Source organism: Dryas octopetala, chromosome 8 (genome assembly GCF_963921425.1).
Source record: "Dryas octopetala chromosome 8, drDryOcto1.1, whole genome shotgun sequence".
In the NCBI taxonomy this organism is placed as follows: Eukaryota; Viridiplantae; Streptophyta; class Magnoliopsida; order Rosales; family Rosaceae; genus Dryas; species Dryas octopetala.
This window is the reverse complement of record NC_141373.1, coordinates 7878272-7897012: the sequence shown is the minus strand read 5'-3', so window position 1 is coordinate 7897012 and position 18741 is coordinate 7878272. Positions and strand designations below refer to the sequence as shown.

The following is an 18741-nucleotide window of genomic DNA, read 5'->3' as shown; positions in this document are numbered from 1 at the left end:
TGTGAAATGTGGGTATTCATTCACTATTCTATTCAGCAATCGAAATAGCAATCACAATGATGAAAAAGAAACCCATGGCATGCTCCATGAGAAGCATGCTCCCACCTTATGCAGTGCTTATTACACCCCTTTGATGAAAACCAATTGCAAACCCCTGACCATGTTCTGCTTCTTTGACTTCTACAAGATGCATGAATTCTTGCATCTGCACCATGTAAAAATAAAAAGAACTAATGACCAAAACTAAAATTACGCATGAATTGTAAATATGTATATTACGGAATTTGAAAGATTTCTAATCTAAGTCTCGTATCAGAAATTTACGTATTCTCTCAGTTTATTTAAAGTTTGATAGTAAAACTCAAAAAAAAAAAAAAAAAAAAACTAAACTCTTAGATTTTTGATGAACTGACTTAGATTAGAAACTAATGATTGTTGAGAAAATAAGATGAAGACCTGATTATCTGATAAATATATGTTTAAACTCACCGATGTTTGTTAAGAGATTGAAGATGAAGATAATGGTAAAGAGGTAAACAAGTTTAGAAGCTTTAGCCATGTTCTTTTCATGATTGATAAATTTGATTTGGCTCCCTCATGAAGGTGCCCTTTTATGTATGTTTCTTGCTTGGCCTTTTCATGGGCTTTTTATGAAGTGATATTTATGTAAGCTTGGAGATACATTAATTTAAAGCACTCGTTCTAAATTGCCAGTCGTCACCTATTTTACCCCAACCCCAACGCTTCGTTACTTGTTGAGTCAACCATATCGTAATTTTTCGACAAAAAAAAAAAAACATCGTAATTTCAAATTTGGTTTTCCTCTTATTTAACGATTGTTCACTTGCTTAGTTGCTTGTATGATTAAAAAAAGCACCTATCCAAATAATCAAGAGGTTGGTGAAACATTACAGTCATTGATGTATGTATAAACAAAAGTCCAGCTTATCTTAAACAGTGTATAAATATATATAGAAATTGAAGCCACCTACTAAACATTTGTTTTAACAAGCAATACGGACATAACATATGAACCTTTTTAAACTGGAATCAATTACCAAAAGTTCACAATGAATTTACAGAGTAAAAACCATACGACATAGGGCTATTGATCTAGTGGTATTTCTCTTCTCAATGTTAGAAGAGATTTTAAATTTAAATCACCTATCGGATAAAAGAAAAAAATAGCAAAATGTAGAGTTTGATATACAAATCAAAGGCAACTTTGAATATGGTAAAAAAATAAAGAAATACAGAGTGTTGTATTCAGACCACAAAAAATAGTGGGTGTGTATAACTGGGAAATGTATCTTTTAATCTTTACCAATACAAACACAGAACAGAGAACTTTACATAGCCAAACCAAAGGTCATGGTCAAGAGAGTTTCCAATATGCCATTAACTGGCAAGCTTAAAAGCATCTATGAACAGACCATAAGTGAATCCCATTTTGAAATTGTTGAGAAGGGCAATAGGGAATGTAACTTTTGGTCGACTGTAATAAAATTTCGTCACATACTCTGTAAGGAGAACGCACACTACTGCAGCAATAACATCATTGACTCCTAAAGCTCCAAATGACAGAGATATTGTTTGTGCAACATAAAAGCCACCCAGCAAAGAGATCCCCCCAAAGAGAGCCCTACGAGATGGACTTCGAAAATAGTTCCTGGAGAGCTCTGGCACAATTCTGATAATATCAATTAGTCTTCGAGGCCCTCCACTCTCTTGCACAGCCCGAACACGAAGAAACCCAGGTGAAGATCTCAAAGTAAAAGCTCCGTATTTTCTGCCTGAAACTCTGTTTTGAGGACTCAATCCAAATTTATGTAGGCCTGTAGATAGCAAACTCAAAGAATGTGCCATTTGCTATCAAGATTCCACTATCCTGGAAAAATGAATCGGAAGCAACACTTCTTAACAAGCCAACCAGCTAGAAACATAAGCAAGGCACATATGAAAAAAATAAAAGAAAAGAAAAATCAGTTCAGAGCACAAAAAGAGAGTATGTTTTTAGTCAATAGCAAAAGTAATACAAGGACTCCGACAATGTGAATATCCAACTTCTTCTATTTTTTCATAAAAGAAAATTCCTCACATAATATTTTTATGCCATCAATTAGTTAATATTGTCATGTTTGTATACTGATGCTTTTCTTTTACTACTCAAAATTATTTAACGTTGTCATGTATAATAGGACCAATGTTATGGAAAACATGACTGCAGAGAGTCCAACCTCAACTCTACTATTCCTATATAATCCATCACCATGACCTCAAGCATTCTTCCAGACACCCCCATAAATCACACCACAATCCTACTAAGGAACATCACCACAATTGGTAAGATCTGTAGGTTCACCTAAGGAATGCAGTTCTCTTGTCATCCAATCAATCAAAGAAAATGTGTTTTCAAACTTAAACTACATAATTTCCATCTACAACTACAAGAGATCGAAAAGGGGGTCCCCTGACACATTGAAAGGACACAAGTTCTATAGCCCCAACTCACATGTGAAATAGAGAAGTTGGTCTCCTACACTATCATTCCGACAACTAAAGTTTTCCACAATATACAAACCATTTTGATCTCTAAAACAAGAAATGAGGCATAAACAGGCCATTGCGGACCATATAACCATGAAATTTATGCTCCACCTTGATGCCATGAAAATGTAATAATACAGTAAAAATTATCTTGGGTTTTTAATTTAGAAACAAAAAACTGAAGTCAACCTTGTATAATCATCTGGGTTTGTCGAGTTTTTCACTTTTATTATACAAATAACAAAAACATGCTGCCAAAAAAAATAAAAATAGATGACATTTCTTTGCCTCTAACATGCTAAGCAACCAAATGGTAAATCCCCAATGGAAAAATGTTGAAATTATTGACAACCCTGATGTAAAAGATCAGAGATTTCACAGTTCCAAGGCTCAGTTTGGTTCCATGGATTTGGCATTGCATTGGGTCCTTTCAATGCCAAATCCAAATGTAGCCCCAACCCCAATTCGCATTTGGCTGAGAACCCAAATTCCAAATTTGTTTTAGCTAATCATCAGAATCAAATCTACTTACCCCAGAGTCCTCCTTTCAACTTCAACAGCAATGGCGAGCCAGAAGCCACTCAAAAGGTATGGTTATCACTGAAAATCCCTAATCCAAATCCAATAATCCGAAACAGATCCCCCTTTATCTCTCTTCTCAGCGAGCCGTAGTGTAAACTATGGAGGACCATGACTCATGACTGTGATGTGTATGTAGGTGATGTACTATCGGAAGAGACACTCTGCGACTGCAGCTTCAATTGTAAACTTCGGGTTCCACCGCTGGTTTAGCATCTTATCGTTACTCGTAAAACAAAAGTGTGGCATGTTCCTGCCAAAAAATGAAGCAGCAATCAAACAAACTAATAAAGTGTAATATTGCACATTTGCACCCAAACAAAAGAATTGACTTTATGTACGAGGAGGAGAATTTAATAAAATCAACATTTTTAATGAATTTACTTTAACCTAAAAAATAGAAATTATGATTATTTTTTATTTATCTTTAAATTATTAATTTTGATGAATATTTTTTTTAGAAGGTTTTGAACATTTTTAAATGTCAAATGACTTTAATATTTTGCATCCTTATTGGAGTATAATTTATAGTGGAATATGTTAAGATCATAAGTCTAATAGATTGAGCAATTATAGTCAAACATGTTGAAATTAAAGTTGAAAATTTATATTTCTAGTAAATATTGAAGTCGAATAGATTCAGATTATGTCAGTGACAAGTAATGCTTAATTAACAAACAATTACAAGCTCAACTTTCGAACTCTAGTGTCAATTTTGAGTGTTTAAACATTGGACACAAATAGGTAAAAGTAGACCAACTTCAATTGTTTTGAACACCTCCCTTATTCCACATATTTTTTTATTAATTAATAACCTTAAAATAAAAAATTATTTATAATATACTTAACTATAAAATAAAAATAAAATTTAATTATTTCACTATAAGGTACACAAAATTAAATGAATTTCAAACATTAACAAACAACAAAGTAAGTAATTGTAATTATTACAGTTTGGTTTTTAAAAATAATATTGAGTGAGCGTTTTTGGACACAAACGAATGTCTTTCATGATTTTCATCCAAGGTTTTGGCCAAAATTTAAATTTGGTACTAAACTAATAAGAAGAAAAAAATAATAATATGAAGATAAATAAAGTTTAGAGGGAATAGGGATTAAGGAACAAATAAATAATATATTCAATAAAAATTATAAAAGATGATAAATAATGTTTAATATTTTTAAATTTTTGTCATGGGAGTGTTTTTTCCTAAATTTAACTTTTTTTCCAGTTGTCTTTCGACACAGTAACATCACCAAATTTTTGGGAAAGAGTTGAAGATGAGTCAGGAAATCATATATAGGAGCCGAAATTAAAATTCCCGGGAGACCTCGACGACGCGCATAGACCAAAAAACTGAAAACTGAAAAGGGGTCATCGTCATCGTCACCCTCCCTCCTTTTTCTAAAAATTCTAATCCCATCCAACTTTTCTCTCTCTATCTTTCGTCAGCACACAAATCAAAATTCAAAAGCAATTATTCTTCTTCTTCTTCTCTCTCTCTCTCTCTCTCTCTCTCTCTCTCTCTCTCTCTCTCTCTCTCGGCTTGACGGGGGTTCGACCTCGACCTACCGTCTCAAAATTCCAATTCTCCAAACCCTAAATTCCCCAATTCCTCCACCAAATTTCAAATTCATTGTCGTCGTCGTTCTCCTCCTCGTCAGCCGCCATGTTCCCGTGGAACATCGCGAAGTCGGCGGAGGCGATGTTCTCGCGGTGGGCCGTGAAGAGGGTGTGCAAGTTCTTGTTGAAGAAGAAGCTCGGGCAGTTCATTCTCGGCGACATCGATGCTGACCAGCTCGATGTCCAGCTCTCCGAGGGCACCATCCAGCTCAGCGACCTCGCGCTCAACGTCGATTTTATTAATCAGAAGGTACGCGCCGTTTTCTTGTGTAATTGGTTTTGGAATTCAGCTCATGTTTGGTTGATGAGAAAGTAAAGGAAAAGAAAATATTACGTTTCTATTTGTTCATAGACTGTGAAATGTGAATATTGCGTCGGTACAGTGCCGTTTTTCTTCTCCGTTTTTCAATATTTTGAAGTAGTGTGGGCCTGAAAGTTCGTTCAGGGATATTGTGAATTTATTTATAGTTCGACACCAAGCTATACAGAAGATTTTATCAACATCTTTTGAATCTTTGTTAACTTTCATCTTGTGGTTTTTCTAATTTGTTGCTAGTAGAACACTTATATAGTTGTAGTTGAGCTCAGAAAAGCATAAAACTCCATGTTATATGAATGCTACTGATAATCTGATAATCATAAGATTATAAATAGTAAACGTCTTTAAATATTAAAGACTCCAATTTTCGTATCATTGGCCCAGTCTATTCTGTTGTCACTATGGTAACGGGGGTTTCTTATACGTTAAGTTTTGGTGGAGTTTAGAGAGCCATTGTATTTTTGCTTTAACTGCATCTGAATTTTGACCTTTTATATAATATTTCTGTAATTTTATTGCTTTCTTATGGCCAATGTTTTTCCAGTTTGGTGCTGCCACATCAGTCATAATAAAAGAAGGATCTATTGGCTCCCTATTAGTTAGAATGCCTTGGAAGGGTAAAGGTTGTGAGGTGGAAGTGGATGAACTTGAGCTCGTGCTAACTCCATGCTCAGAGAATAACTCACCAGCTAGAGCTGAAAGTTGTAACCGCGACCAAGATGGTAATCTGGGGAAGTTAGATGGTGACATGGCAGACAATGCCACAAAATCTACTTCCAGGGATGTGCATGAAGGGGTTAAAACAATTGCAAAGATGGTAAAGTGGTTTCTTACAAGCTTCCATGTAAGGATAAAAAGGTTGATTGTTGCATTTGATCCTTGTTTAGAGATGAATGGAAAGACCTCGGGGTGTCGCTCAACGTTGGTGCTTCGAATTTCAGAAACAGAATGTGGGACATGTGTTGCTGAAGATGCTAATCAAAATCCTGATGCAAGAATTGAGAACTTTCTTGGGATTAGTCAACTAACCAACTTTGTCAAGTTTCAGGGAGCAGTACTTGAACTGCTTCAAATGGATAATGTTGATAATCAAGCATGCATTCCATCTGTTTCAGAAAGAACTTTTGGGGAATTGTTTTCAGGGTGCTGTCCATCGGTTACTACCACTCCAATCATGATTGGGAAAAAAGGTGGATTTTCAGGGAATTTAAAGTTAAGTATACCTTGGAAGAATGGGTCTTTAGACATTCGTAAAGTGGATGCGGAGGCTTTTATTGACCCTGTAGAATTAAGATTTCAACCCAGCACAATTAAATGGTTTTTACTTTCTTGGGAAATGTATAAAAATCTGCAGAAGGATGGAAGCAATCATAAGTCAACAGATTCTGTTTTCCATAATTCAGCCTCTCACTGCATTTCATCAATATCTGGTTCTGCAACAGATAAGGTCACACCAATCTGTGGTAGTTTTCCCACTGAATTCTCTTCTTTGACACTGCAAGAATCAGGGACTGAAGCTCTGCTACCTGGGTCACATCTCATATCAGATTGGGTACCATTTTTCATCAATAAAAATAACAAGGATGGTATTGAAGAACTTGATTTCGGGGCAAGGTTGGTATTCTTTTTCTGCTGTCAGTGTTTTTATAACAGTTGCAGTAGGAAGGAACTACTGTTGACACTCTTTCTAGAGTCTGTTAGTATCTTTAATTAATTTCTTTTCACTGGTTATTAAGTTGTTGCAATTAGTAAAGCTAATCATATCACATAAATTAAGACATATGTTACAAACTTCTCACCAACTTATTGGTCTGTATCTCCTATTCTCGTATTTTTGCTTACATTCATTTTTGGTCTTTGTGCAGTGTGGACCAGTTTTTTGAATGTTTTGATGGAATGAGAAGTTCCCAATCAGCATTAGGAAGCAGTGGGATGTGGAATTGGACGTGTTCTGTTTTCAGTGCCATCACAGCTGCATCCAGCCTTGCTTCTGGTTCTTTGCATATTCCCTCTGGTAAGTGCAATTTGACTTATACCTAGAATATTTAATGCTTTAAAATAAATTAATGCATTGCATTTTCATTTTAATATTTTTTGTGCAAGTTATTTGCATCAAAGTTCTGTATCATATTAAAAATATCGTGGTGCCAAATTGTTGTAAATGCAGTTTCTATTTGCATAACTTGTGTTTGGTGTGATATGGTCGGCAACACCCAGGTAGTAAAGAAACTTTTGAACTCGTTTGAAACTATGCATAAAGAAATTAGATTGTATGTTCTGAATATTTTTTAAATATTGGAAATCTTACACAGTCTTTCAGGAAGAACATGAAAGGAAGTTAAATAAGAAGAGAAAACATAGTTTCTCTTGGAGATATACATGGACTTGATTGGTTGACTCTTTAGATGCTTTTATTCTCTGATATTTGTTTCATATTAATAAAGTTTTCAGTCTGTGTCATTACTTTCTTCAGACATTTGTCATTGGACCGTTGATTTTAATCTTTGTGTACAGAACAGCAACATGTTGAAACCAATCTTAAAGCAACTTTGGCTGGGATTTCTGTTGTATTTTCATTCCAAGATGAAAACCAGAAACATTGTGATACTAAGGGTGATCATTTAGGTATTGGTTCAGATGTACTATACCTAGGTGCAGAATGCCGAGACATCCTTCTTGTTATGCAGGTAATAACTGTGCTTTGGGAACGTCTTATCTTTTGAGTTTGATGGCTCTGCTTTACGCTTGTTGGTTCTACATGATTGTTAACTACACTAACTTGAAACATTTGATAAGGTGAACAGGTATGTCCTCAAGAAATAAAGTTTGAGGGAACAATGAACTATATTGAGGTTGCTAATTACTCAAGTTACAAAGATGATAACTTGGAGTTTGGCTTGAAAGGGTGTAATAACGATATTAACAGCCAAACTCTTTCAATTCAACATCTTCAAGCTGCGGTTCAAAGTGCTCTTCCTCTGCATGTCTCATCTTCTGAACATTTGGATGAATCAAATGGTTTAACTGCTGAAGATTTTCCATTTGGGTTCAAGGATGGTGTAGTCAGAACTACATTGCTTAAAACTTCAGGTGCCACTCATTGTCAATTTACTGTGAGATCTAGTTCATCAGATGGGAGTTTATCTGGGCGAACATCATTTTCACTTAAAATGCCACGTTTTGTTTTCTGGGTGGACTTCTCTTTGCTAAACATGTTATTAGAGATGTTGAAGGAAGTTGGAAATTGTGTTGAAATGAATAAACAGGCTGAGTTTCTTTCTGAGGTCTCCAATAAGAAGCATGAATCATCTCATGGTGATCTTAGAAGAACTTCTAGTTGTGTTACGACCTTGTCTTCTACAGAAAGTCTGCGAGGTAATATGTTGATCCCTAATGCAAGGATAATTCTGTGTTTCCGTACTAAAGATGGTCGAAAAGTTAGTGGCATCTCTTCCTGGGATCAGTTTATTGCTCTTGAATTTTCTTCACCATCAAATTTTAACAAAGGTATAATTCAAGACCATGGTCCAACCTTAGGTGCAAGTTCAGAGAAAAGGTATTCTTCAACAGTCACACGTTCTTTACACCTGAATGTTGGTAATCTTGATATTTTCCTTGTCAGTCCTGCAAGTAAAGATAATGATGGAATCAGCTCTGGAAACATGCAGAGGCCAAAATTTTCTGCACAGAATATAATGTCTGTCACCAACACTACAGGCCGTCTTTCTGTCATTAGTATGCTTTGGCAGGAGGGTTATGTGACTGGTCCTTGGATTGCAAAAAAAGCCAAGTGCTTAGCTACTTTTGAGGAATCAAGGAGCGTTTCTAAATTTGTGGGAAAAGATCATGAGTTTGCTTCTGTATCTACTGTGAAAGACCTGGAAGATTTAAATTCCCATGCTAGACAAGAGATTATTTTGAGCTCTGCATTTTTCCTACATGTGTGTCTACCCGCTGTTACTATAAATTTAGGCAATCCTCAATATAAAGGGTTATATTGTCTTTTGGATCAAATGATAAATGACTTATCAAATGTGGCTTGTGATTCAGTCAATGTTAAGGAAGAGTCTTCCATGTCTCAGACATCTATCCTTGTGGGCTGTGATTCTGTAGAAATTTTGATTAGCCCGGATGTAAAGGAGAATATCAAAGGCTCAATGCAGAGTGAACTTCCTGGGTCGTGGAATCGTCTAAAACTGAATGTTCAGAAACTTGAAATGCTGTCTGTTTCAAATATTGGAGGTATAACGGGTGCCAATTTTTTCTGGCTGGCCCATGGTGAAGGCAAATTGTGGGGTTCTATCACTGATATTCCTGATCAGGAATTTCTTCTGATTGCATGTAGCAACTCAACAATGAAACGTGGTGATGGAGGAGGTTCGAATGCATTATCATCTAGGTTGGCTGGTTCTGATATTATACACCTGTGGGATCCCAAGAGTTTTCATGGTTCTACATCTATAACTGTCAGATGTGCCACAATTGTTGCAGTAGGTGGTCGCTTGGATTGGTCAGAAGTAATATGCTCCTTTTTTATTATTCCTTCTCCTGAAATTGAACAAGCAGTGGACAAGTGTAACGGAAAGGGTGACATTAATGCATCTCATGGAACTTCTTTTGTTCTTAACTTGGTTGATATTGGATTAAGTTACGAGCCCTACCCAAAGAATTTGGTGGTCAGGAGTGAAGCTTTAGATTCTGAGTCTAGTTATTCATATGTCAATGAAGAGATGGGTGAGGAATATGTTGCTTGTCTTTTGGCTGCATCTTCCTTGAATCTTTCAAATTCAACCGTGGCAGATTCAATAGAAAATGTTTACAGAATTAGAGTGCAAGATCTTGGGCTTCTTCTCCGTGTAATGTCAAAGCCTGAGGTTGTTGCTGGCACTTACAGTGTAGAACATCTTCAGAAGATTGGGTATGTTAAAGTTGCAAGGGAGGCACTTGTTGAAGCAACTTTGAGAACTAATTGTAAGAATGGCCTTCTCTGGGAGGTAGAATGTTCAAAATCTCACATTTTTGTGGAAACGTGCCATGACACCATGTCTAGTCTGATTCGTTTGGCTGCTCAACTTCAACAGCTATTTGCCCCTGACATGGAGGAATCAGTCGTACACTTGCAGACTAGATGGAATAAATTTCAGCAGGAACAAGAAAGGAGAGGTTTCAATGATGAAACATGTATCTTTGACAGTGATTCTTTACTACCAACTTCTCATTTGCGCACTTCTGATGTAGTTTCAGAGAGTGAGCCTCAGTTGGTTGGTTTAATGGATGAGATATGTGAAGATGCATTCCGCTCAGATAAGAATCTGACCTTCCTTTATGATTCTCCTGAGTCACAAGCTTGTATGTCATTTGATCAAGACCTTGGAGAGGCGTGTTACTCAAGTATTGAAACTCCTGAAATTCTCTTGCCTGGTCTGTCTTATGATGGGTCAGTGCCTTCAGCGGAAATGGAAAGTGGTCAAACATCATTCCTACAAGAAGGTAATGCTCTGGAGTTAATCGAAGGGTATTGTTTATCTGAGTTACGGTCTCTCTCGGAATTGTCTACCAACAGACAATCATCTCATGAGGTTCTGAAATGCAAGTCCAGGAATGTCAGAAATGGAAATGTTGGAAGAGAAAATAATGGATGGTATGGTACCTCAGTAAGAATTTTAGAAAACCACATTTCAGAAGCGAGTGAAAGTAGTATGGAACAATTTGTCGAAGACAAGCTTCCTTCTACTGAAAGTACAAAATGCAAAGATGTTGGGCAGGCTATTGGATGTGTTCTTCTTAAAAACATTGATGTTAGATGGAGAATGCTTGCTGGGTCTGACTGGCATGATTCTAGAGCAATCGGTCAGCGGATGGTGGATTTTAGTGGAAGGGATGCTACTGTATGTCTAGAAGTCTCACTATCTGGGATGGAATTTCAGTATGACATTTTCCCAGTTGGTGGAATATGTGCGTCTAAGCTTTCTCTTTCAGTTCAAGATTTTTATCTATATGACAGGAGCAAAGATGCTCCTTGGAAACTGGTAAACCTTTTATACTTTAATACTCAAAAAGAGAAATTTTACATTTTGTGCTTTACGGAATAGGTTAAATTTATTTTACCTTTTGGATTGGAAGGTGCTAGGATATTACCATTCAAAGGATCATCCTCGGAAATCATCTTCAAAAGCATTCAAGCTGGACTTAGAAGCTGTCAGACCAGATCCTCTAACCCCTCTTGAAGAATACCGGTATTCCTTCAGTTTTATACTATAATTACTGTGTTAATTAAGTTTCCAGTACGCATTTGTTTAACTTTACCTCAGGGGGATTCATTATATATAAGTCTCTGCCTTGTTATTCAGAGCTGTAGGTTGTTAACTTGATAAAAGTGTATTAATTTAGTTAGTATTTTATCTGTGGTGATCAAGTAGTTATTAGATAATAGGAATCAAAAGTAAAAATCTTAACAATGGATTTTTTTCTCTGGCGTTCTTGTTTACTTTCAGATTTTAGTGGAATTGATCTAGGTTTAGGGTTGTCCGTGGTTTGGGGTTTCATTTAATTTTTGTTGTTTTGAAAGCTGATTACTCATGGTTTCAGGTTCTGGTTTGCTATACAGTTTTTTATGGGGCCAGGCTTGTCTACATAATGTTAATTTATGTCAAAGTTATTTATGACTTGTGAGATCTTTGTTCTCTTGAAAAGGTTAATGAACCTTTATGTTTATAATTTCTCAGAAATTTCAAATGCAAATCTTCAGTTCAAATTTTTTTAAAAGGACCATGGTAAACTTTATAAGGTTGGCAATGCACTCTAGCCTTTCCTGAATAAGAAAAAGTTACCTCAATTGCTACTTTTTCTGAGTATATCTAGTAGTCCTATCCTTGCAGAATATGTGTTTCCACACTAGTCAATCTTCTGTGAAGCTCAAGTCTGCTGCATGAATGTTCACTTTTCACATCATGAAATTCATGATTTTTCATGCTTTTTAGTTTATTTAAAACAGTAGTGGCCTGCTTTCTTCTAATATTTTTCAAAGTGGTGTTTCTTTACCCAGAAATTTGATGTCCCGTCAATAATTTTGAATTGGGTTGATTGTTCTTTTCTGTAAATTTTTCATGGAAGGATAAATGGTGTTGTAACAGTGTTAATTGAGTGTTTGTTCCTGTATTCTTCCCTCATAGGTTACGTGTTGCATTGCTTCCCACGCTATTGCATCTTCATCAAAGCCAACTTGATTTTCTCATCGGCTTCTTTGGGACAAAGAGCTCTTCAGTCGACCAGTCTCCAGGTTATCGAGATTCAGATGGTTCAAAAGTGTTGCCAACAAAGAGTAATAATCTTGCAGGGGATTCCATTGCAGAGGAGGCATTTCTTCCTTACTTCCAGGCAAGTTTTTTACCCTTTCTCCCTGCAGTGCCTTGAGTTCTAGCTTGCATCCTAAGAAGTGCCCTTTAACTTTGTGTGTTTGCATTTTCTAGAAAGTGATAGTATGTTATAAAAAGAACATAAAGGGATTTGGCACATGGGAAATATCTGTCTAGCTTAATTAATCCTTTACCAAGAAAATTAGGGTCAGCTGCACGACCCTGCTTTTTTGAGACTACTGTGGTCCTCAAGCATGTATTCTTTTAGGGCTCTTAGCCGTGTTCCAAGCCAGTCTCCATTATATCTATAATGATTATATCCTTTCTACTTCTACAAGAGAGAAAACTGAAAGGGAAAAAAGGGAAAGAAAAGTAGGAAAATCAAATAAAAGAATGGGACCAAATTTTCCTGCATAATTCATTGGAACAATCAATGAAACTCATGGGAGTAATAGATCTTGAGCAAGCTGGCATTTTGGTAACTGGTGATGCACAGAAATCTCTATGCTTGTAAGTGTACAATCCTTCAACTTCTCCATGAAATGTAAAAAGAGTTGCACTAGTTTTGTGTCTCCAAATCCCTCCTTGCAACTCACTGGCAGCTTTACGTGTGCTGTGAGTAGTTTGATTAGTTACACGGTTCTTATTTACGTATGAGCACAGTAATGCAAGCTGCTATCCAATTGGTTGTCTTTGCTCCCTTCTGCAATTCTATGTTGTTCTGATGATGCTACTTTCAATTTACGCTTACATGATTTAGTCATTTTTAGAATTCATGCCTTGTGATTTGGCTAAACTACTGGCTTTTCATTGTTCCCCCTTAATATGTGGATTTTTATATATTCAAATCCATGTACTAACTTTTAGAATTTTTTTTTTTTCCCTTCAGAAGTTCGAAATATGGCCTATCCTTGTTCGGGTCGACTACAGTCCCAGCCGTGTTGATCTGGCAGCATTAAGAGGTGGGAAGTATGTAGAACTTGTAAATCTTGTGCCATGGAAGGTAATTGTTTTCTTTCTATGTTGACCATTTTGAGGTTTTATACAAGGGAAAAAAGGTGTTACTTGTTACTTATTTGTCCTCATAGAGCTGTTTGTGTAAAGAACAAATTAGTCTGATGATCTCATGAAGGATACTATGTTTGATGTTGTCCTATTTATTAATTTCAGTTCAAGAGTTCGTTCTATTGTTTTTCATTTTTCTATAATAAAACATTAAAAGAGAATATATATTGATCCTTAACTGGAGGTCTAGAAATTGAATGAATAAAGCAAACAGAAAGGTTGCCTTTAAAAGAGGCTTATCATAGATATGTATGTGCATTTGTATGTATTATGCATGTGCACACTCACACACAGACACACGTGTGTATAACTTTACAAACTTCACAGAACTTGGGTGATGACTGATGAAGTGATGAGTTATAAACAAGATAAGCTTAGATCTTTTCCTCATTCTGCTTATTTAAATTTGTTTACACAACTGATGTTTGATTTTGTTACTTAGTGGTATTGTCATTCTTGGTTATGTATTGTCTCCAACAATTTGGTTGGAGTATAAACTGAACTTATAACGTTTATTTGTGTCAGTGAATTTTGTAGTCCTGACAACTAAATATCTGATCCCTGTTTTCCATTGTTTGAATTTGAACTTTTTTTGCTCGTTGAGATTTATGAAAGAATTTACTGACCATTCTTTCAAAAAAAAAAAAAAATGCAGGGAGTGGAGCTACATCTGAAGCATGTTCATGCTGTTGGTGTTTATGGCTGGGGTAGTGTATGTGAAACTATTTTAGGGGAGTGGTTGGAAGATATTTCTCAAAATCAGGTTTTAGTAGCATTATTTATACTTCTTGAGAATTGTGGCCGTCTTGCAAATGCTAGTGCATTTATAACAGGTCATTGTACTTCTCTTGTAGGTTCGTAAAATATTGCGAGGTCTTCCTACCATTCGATCTTTGGTTGCTGTTGGTGCTGGCGCAGCAAAGTTGGTGTCTTTGCCTGTTGAGAGCTATAGGAAAGACAGGAGAGTACTTAAGGGAATGCAAAGAGGTAGGTGGAATTCATTCAAATTTCTCCCTTTGGTGAACATGTGTGCATCCATGTCTCTTTTTGGGCAATGCATTTTATGTAAGATGTGTTGGTTGAAGTATGTGAGAAAGGGAAAACAAATTCTTAAAATTGATCCTTGACTCAGCTTTATACCTAAGCTTCAATCACAATTAACTGAGGTCAGATAAATTAATCCTTTCTGATTATTCAATGCTACAAGGCCATGTTATTACTGGTACATTGTTAATACCAAATTAATGTCTCCGTGTCCGATAATATTAATTTGGAACATAATAATTCTTTGTACTCATGACGGAGCAACTTCCCTTCCAGGTGCAATTGCATTTCTTAGAAGTATCTCACTTGAAGCTGTTGGACTTGGAGTACATTTGGCAGCTGGGGCTCATGATATTTTACTCCAAGGAGAATATTTACTAACAAGCATTCCTCCTTCTGTACCATGGCCTGTACCACATAAAATGAAGACCAATGTTCGATCCAATCAGCCTAAAGATGCTCAACAAGGAATTCATCAGGTGAATATTCCAACATGTGGCAATCATTGCAATGAATTAGCTTTCCTCTTTTTGGTTGCTTGCAAATATTTAGAAATAGTCATCCTAAAGTCTTAGTACCCTGTGCCTTAAAATTAGTTCTTTCAAAATCTGAATATCAATTCAAAGCTGTTGGTATCGAATTGGATTTTAAAGAAACAAATACTGAAAAAGAAAGGCTTCCGACTTATAGTTGCTGCAGTTACCACGTACAGCATGCAAGTGAACTTATGGGGTATTCTTATGCAAGTGAACTTATTTAATGTGCTTCTAAAAAAACTGAAGGAATTTTCGATCATATGGGATTGGAAATGTGACTACTCTTATTATTGTCTATTTTTCTTGCATAATATATACAGATTCGATCAGGTTCGAACGTACGAACATGCGCACCCGCTGCCAAGTGCTCGGTAGCTTTGCCGAGCGCTCGGCAGCGCTCACCGCTGCTTCCACGGCCGAGTTTTGAGGGTAAATCCCCATCTTTTCGCCCCATCCCCTCCTAGGGTATAAAATGGGCTTGGTGGAGGCGTTATGTTAGGGTTTAGCTCCAAGATTTTGGGCGGACCCCTCCCCTCCTAGGGTATAAAATGGGCTTGGTTCCGCCCAAAATTCCGGAGCTAAACCATAACATTAACACCTTTGAACCTGCACCAAGCGCTCGGTAGCTGCAAAATTTTGCACTACCGAGTGCTCGGCGGCCTCGGCGCACATTCACACCTGAATGGGCCTGTATATATATATATATTTTTTTTTTATACACACTTTTATATTCTGCTGCTTCAATCATAGTTATTGTTTCCATCAAAGTAGTACATTACTAAATTGTGAGTTAAAATTATGGCAAGGAAGAAAGCCTCAGGATTAATTTGTGTTGTCCTGTCCATAATTTTCAAACCATTTTTGGAACGTAGTTGAGATCAATGCGGTTTCATTTATTCTACTTCATAAAAACAAAAAGTTAATTTTCTTTCTTTGACAGGCTTATGAAAGCCTCAGTGATGGCTTGGGGAAATCTGCTTCTGCATTAGTTCGGACTCCCCTGAAAAAATACCAACGTGGAGCTGGTGCAGGATCAGCTTTGGCAACTGCTGTTCGGGCAGTTCCTGCAGCTGCTATAGCTCCAGCTTCTGCTTGTGCAAGTGCCGTGCATTGTGCTCTTCTTGGCTTCAGAAATAGGTTAGTTTGTATCCTTGATTTTATTATAAACATTTTGATAAAAAACAAAATTATTTCATGATAATATTAATGCGTTAATTTCTAGAAACAAGACTTACCGTGGTTGCATGTGTGCAGCCTTGATCCTGAGCGTAAGAAAGAGTCCATGGAAAAATACCTGGGCCCTCCTCAGCCATGGGAACAAGATTGATGGTTTGGTCAATACTATTACTTTTCAACTGAGTATTTCTTTCATAGTCATCACATAGCATCCCAAATTGGTAACTGACTTTTTTGTTTGGTTTTTAATGTAGGGAATTAAATCGTGACTGAAATTTGAACTTCTGCGATCCTGGGGAAAAGAGGGATCATCAATGAGTTCTCTATTTCTGTGCTAGAACCTATATATCATGTGAGTTGAACCTTCTAGTATATGGAATTAAGTGTCTGGGAGTGTGTCATGGTAGGCTTTTGGGGAATGATTAGTTGTGAAAGATAATGATGCCAGGTGTTCTTGATTTTATCCCTTATTCACTATACTATTTTATGATTGATAGAATATCACAGCAATGGTTATGCTCATTGTATTTATTGGTTGCAGGTGTACAGTAAAACTAGAACAATTCACCAGATTCTTTCCACAAGACCATCAGGTAGTTTTGTACAAAATGTAAATGTTTAGTAGTGGTTTTAAGTTTTTACCATAGAATATCTGATTGATTCTTTCAAAAAACCTCAAAGTGTAAGTTTGCTTCTGTTGTTGTAAATATTCATTCAAATGATTATCTCTCAATGAGCAATGTTTGCAGTCAATAGAGATTTTGTGCGTAAGTGCTCTGTGCATAGTGCATTTAATTTTTATTCTTTTAGGCTCTCTTTAACCAATTATTTATTCAGCCACAGACATAACTGCAGATCAAGGACATCAGTCCAGAGTGCAATACAACACAAGTAGACAACATGCTTACACGGTTAACACCAAACTGGGCAGAAAGATCTAAAGCAGGTCAAAACCTTCTACAACCAAGTCAACTAAACAGAATATTTCTTTTCGGTCTTGGCAAAAATTTGGGTTTTGATTTGAGAAGGGAAATTTGAAACTACTCTGACCAAAAAAAAAAAAATTGAAACTACTGGTCAACCCATTGTGTTTCTAGATTTAATGAATCTGAAATTTGATACTAATGGTGAAGGGTTTTTTTTTTTTTTTAATAAAGAATGACAAAAGATGTTTTCGGCAAAAGGTGCTAACCACAACAGACTAGTTAAGCCAGCTCCCACTCAGTTGGGTTCGGCTATACAAAGATCTCTTAAGATTTTGTTTTACTAGTGCCGAAAGGATAGCTACGTTCATTCTTGTGGATGTGCTCTTATTTACAGGCCTGCAATTCCAAATTCCAAAGGAAACTAATACAAATGGATGATACTGTTTATTGTTTAGGAAAAACCAAAACATCGTGAAATTTTGACTACAATTGTGGTTGGGGAGCTTGTGTTGATTGATTAATAAATAAATAAGCATTCCTTAGTGAATCGTGATGGTGATCAATTTGCTTGTACCCAAAGCCATCCTCGGTGAATGGGTCACTTTCAAGATTACCGCTTTCTAGATATCGTCTAGAAAATGCTGTCTTTTAACCAATCCACAAGCAATTTTTGTCAATGTTCTCTACTTTAGAGGTATATCATTGAGAAAAGTGTAGCATTGCAATAAAATTGCATCAGTCGACCTCATAATGCGAAGTTGATGTGTTAATTAATAGTTGGCTATAATAAATCGTCAACATTATGTAAACAGTTACTGTTGTTTTAAAATGTGATGTCTCTAACATTTTCCTTGAGGAAATAGTTGATGGCCCTTCCTCTTGTGAACCCTATTTCCAAGAAGGGGGGGGGGGGCTGTTCAGACCACCCAAACCTGATAAATTGACCACCCCATTCAAATTTTATCCCTTTTTGCCCATTTTGCCCCTGCATAAAAAAAAAACCCACCCCTCCAATTTCCCGGCCACTTCTCCCCGCCGCCGGCGCAACCCACCCCACCCCCTCCCCATGGCCGGCGCGACCCCCCCTCCCCACCGCCGGCGCGACCCACCCCTCCCCATGGCCGGCGCGACCCCCCCTCCCCTGGCCCGATCTCCTCTCTCTCTTCCCTCTCTCTGCCATCTTCTCTCTCTCCCCTCTGTCTGCCTCCCTCCCTCACCGGACCACCATGGGTGGCCGGCGCAACCCCATAGACCTCCAGATCGGGGGTGGGGGATGGGTGCGACGGGGGCTGGGGTTGGGGGGTGCGACGGGGGCTGGGCTTGGGGTGAGGGGGTGCGGGCGGGCTGGGGAGGGGTGCGACGGGGGCTAGGTTTGGGGTGAGGGGGTGCGGGCGGGCTGGGGATGGGTGCGACGGCGGCGGGGCTTGGGGTGAGGGGGTGCGGGCGGGCTGGGGAGGGGCTGGCTGGGTAGGGGTGGGCTGGCTGGGGGCGGGCTGGGGAGGGGAGGGGATGGGTGGGGGAGTGGTGGCTGGGTGGGGGAGGAGGATAGGAGGGGAGATGCGGTGGGGAG

General features: G+C 37.6%; 2 protein-coding genes and 1 pseudogene across 7 annotated transcripts; 1 reads left to right on the top strand and 2 right to left on the bottom strand.

Annotated features, from left to right (window-relative positions):
- Positions 1-32: 32 nt before the first annotated feature.
- On the bottom strand, positions 33-559 carry LOC147276776 (defensin-like protein 1 pseudogene; annotated as a pseudogene).
- A 638-nt stretch (positions 560-1197) lies between these two features.
- Positions 1198-3405, bottom strand: NPQ6 (YCF20-like protein (DUF565)). 2 transcript variants are annotated; one of them, XM_086253381.1, is made up of 2 exons: positions 3080-3405; positions 1198-1933 (listed from the first exon to the last, which is right to left on the bottom strand). In XM_086253381.1, the coding sequence occupies exon 2, from the start codon at positions 1864-1866 to the stop codon at positions 1399-1401; it is 468 nt and encodes a 155-aa protein (XP_086109507.1). In that variant the 5' UTR covers positions 1867-1933; positions 3080-3405; the 3' UTR covers positions 1198-1398. The 2 variants fall into 2 exon arrangements, with proteins under 2 accessions (XP_086109507.1, XP_086109506.1); XM_086253380.1 differs by having other exon boundaries at positions 1202-1888; positions 3080-3404.
- Positions 3406-4465: 1060 nt separating this feature from the next.
- Positions 4466-16998, top strand: LOC147276774 (autophagy 2). Of its 5 annotated transcripts, none has more exons than XM_086253375.1 (15): positions 4469-5000; positions 5614-6683; positions 6935-7083; positions 7584-7756; positions 7874-11098; positions 11193-11305; positions 12242-12446; positions 13314-13427; positions 14145-14252; positions 14344-14476; positions 14810-15012; positions 16010-16206; positions 16324-16398; positions 16500-16597; positions 16787-16998. In XM_086253375.1, the coding sequence occupies exons 1-13, from the start codon at positions 4797-4799 to the stop codon at positions 16394-16396; spliced, it is 5967 nt and encodes a 1988-aa protein (XP_086109501.1). In that variant the 5' UTR covers positions 4469-4796; the 3' UTR covers positions 16397-16398; positions 16500-16597; positions 16787-16998. The 5 variants fall into 5 exon arrangements, with proteins under 5 accessions (XP_086109505.1, XP_086109503.1, XP_086109501.1 ...); XM_086253374.1 differs by having other exon boundaries at positions 16324-16403; XM_086253376.1 differs by having other exon boundaries at positions 16324-16403; positions 16500-16693.
- Positions 16999-18741: the final 1743 nt, after the last annotated feature.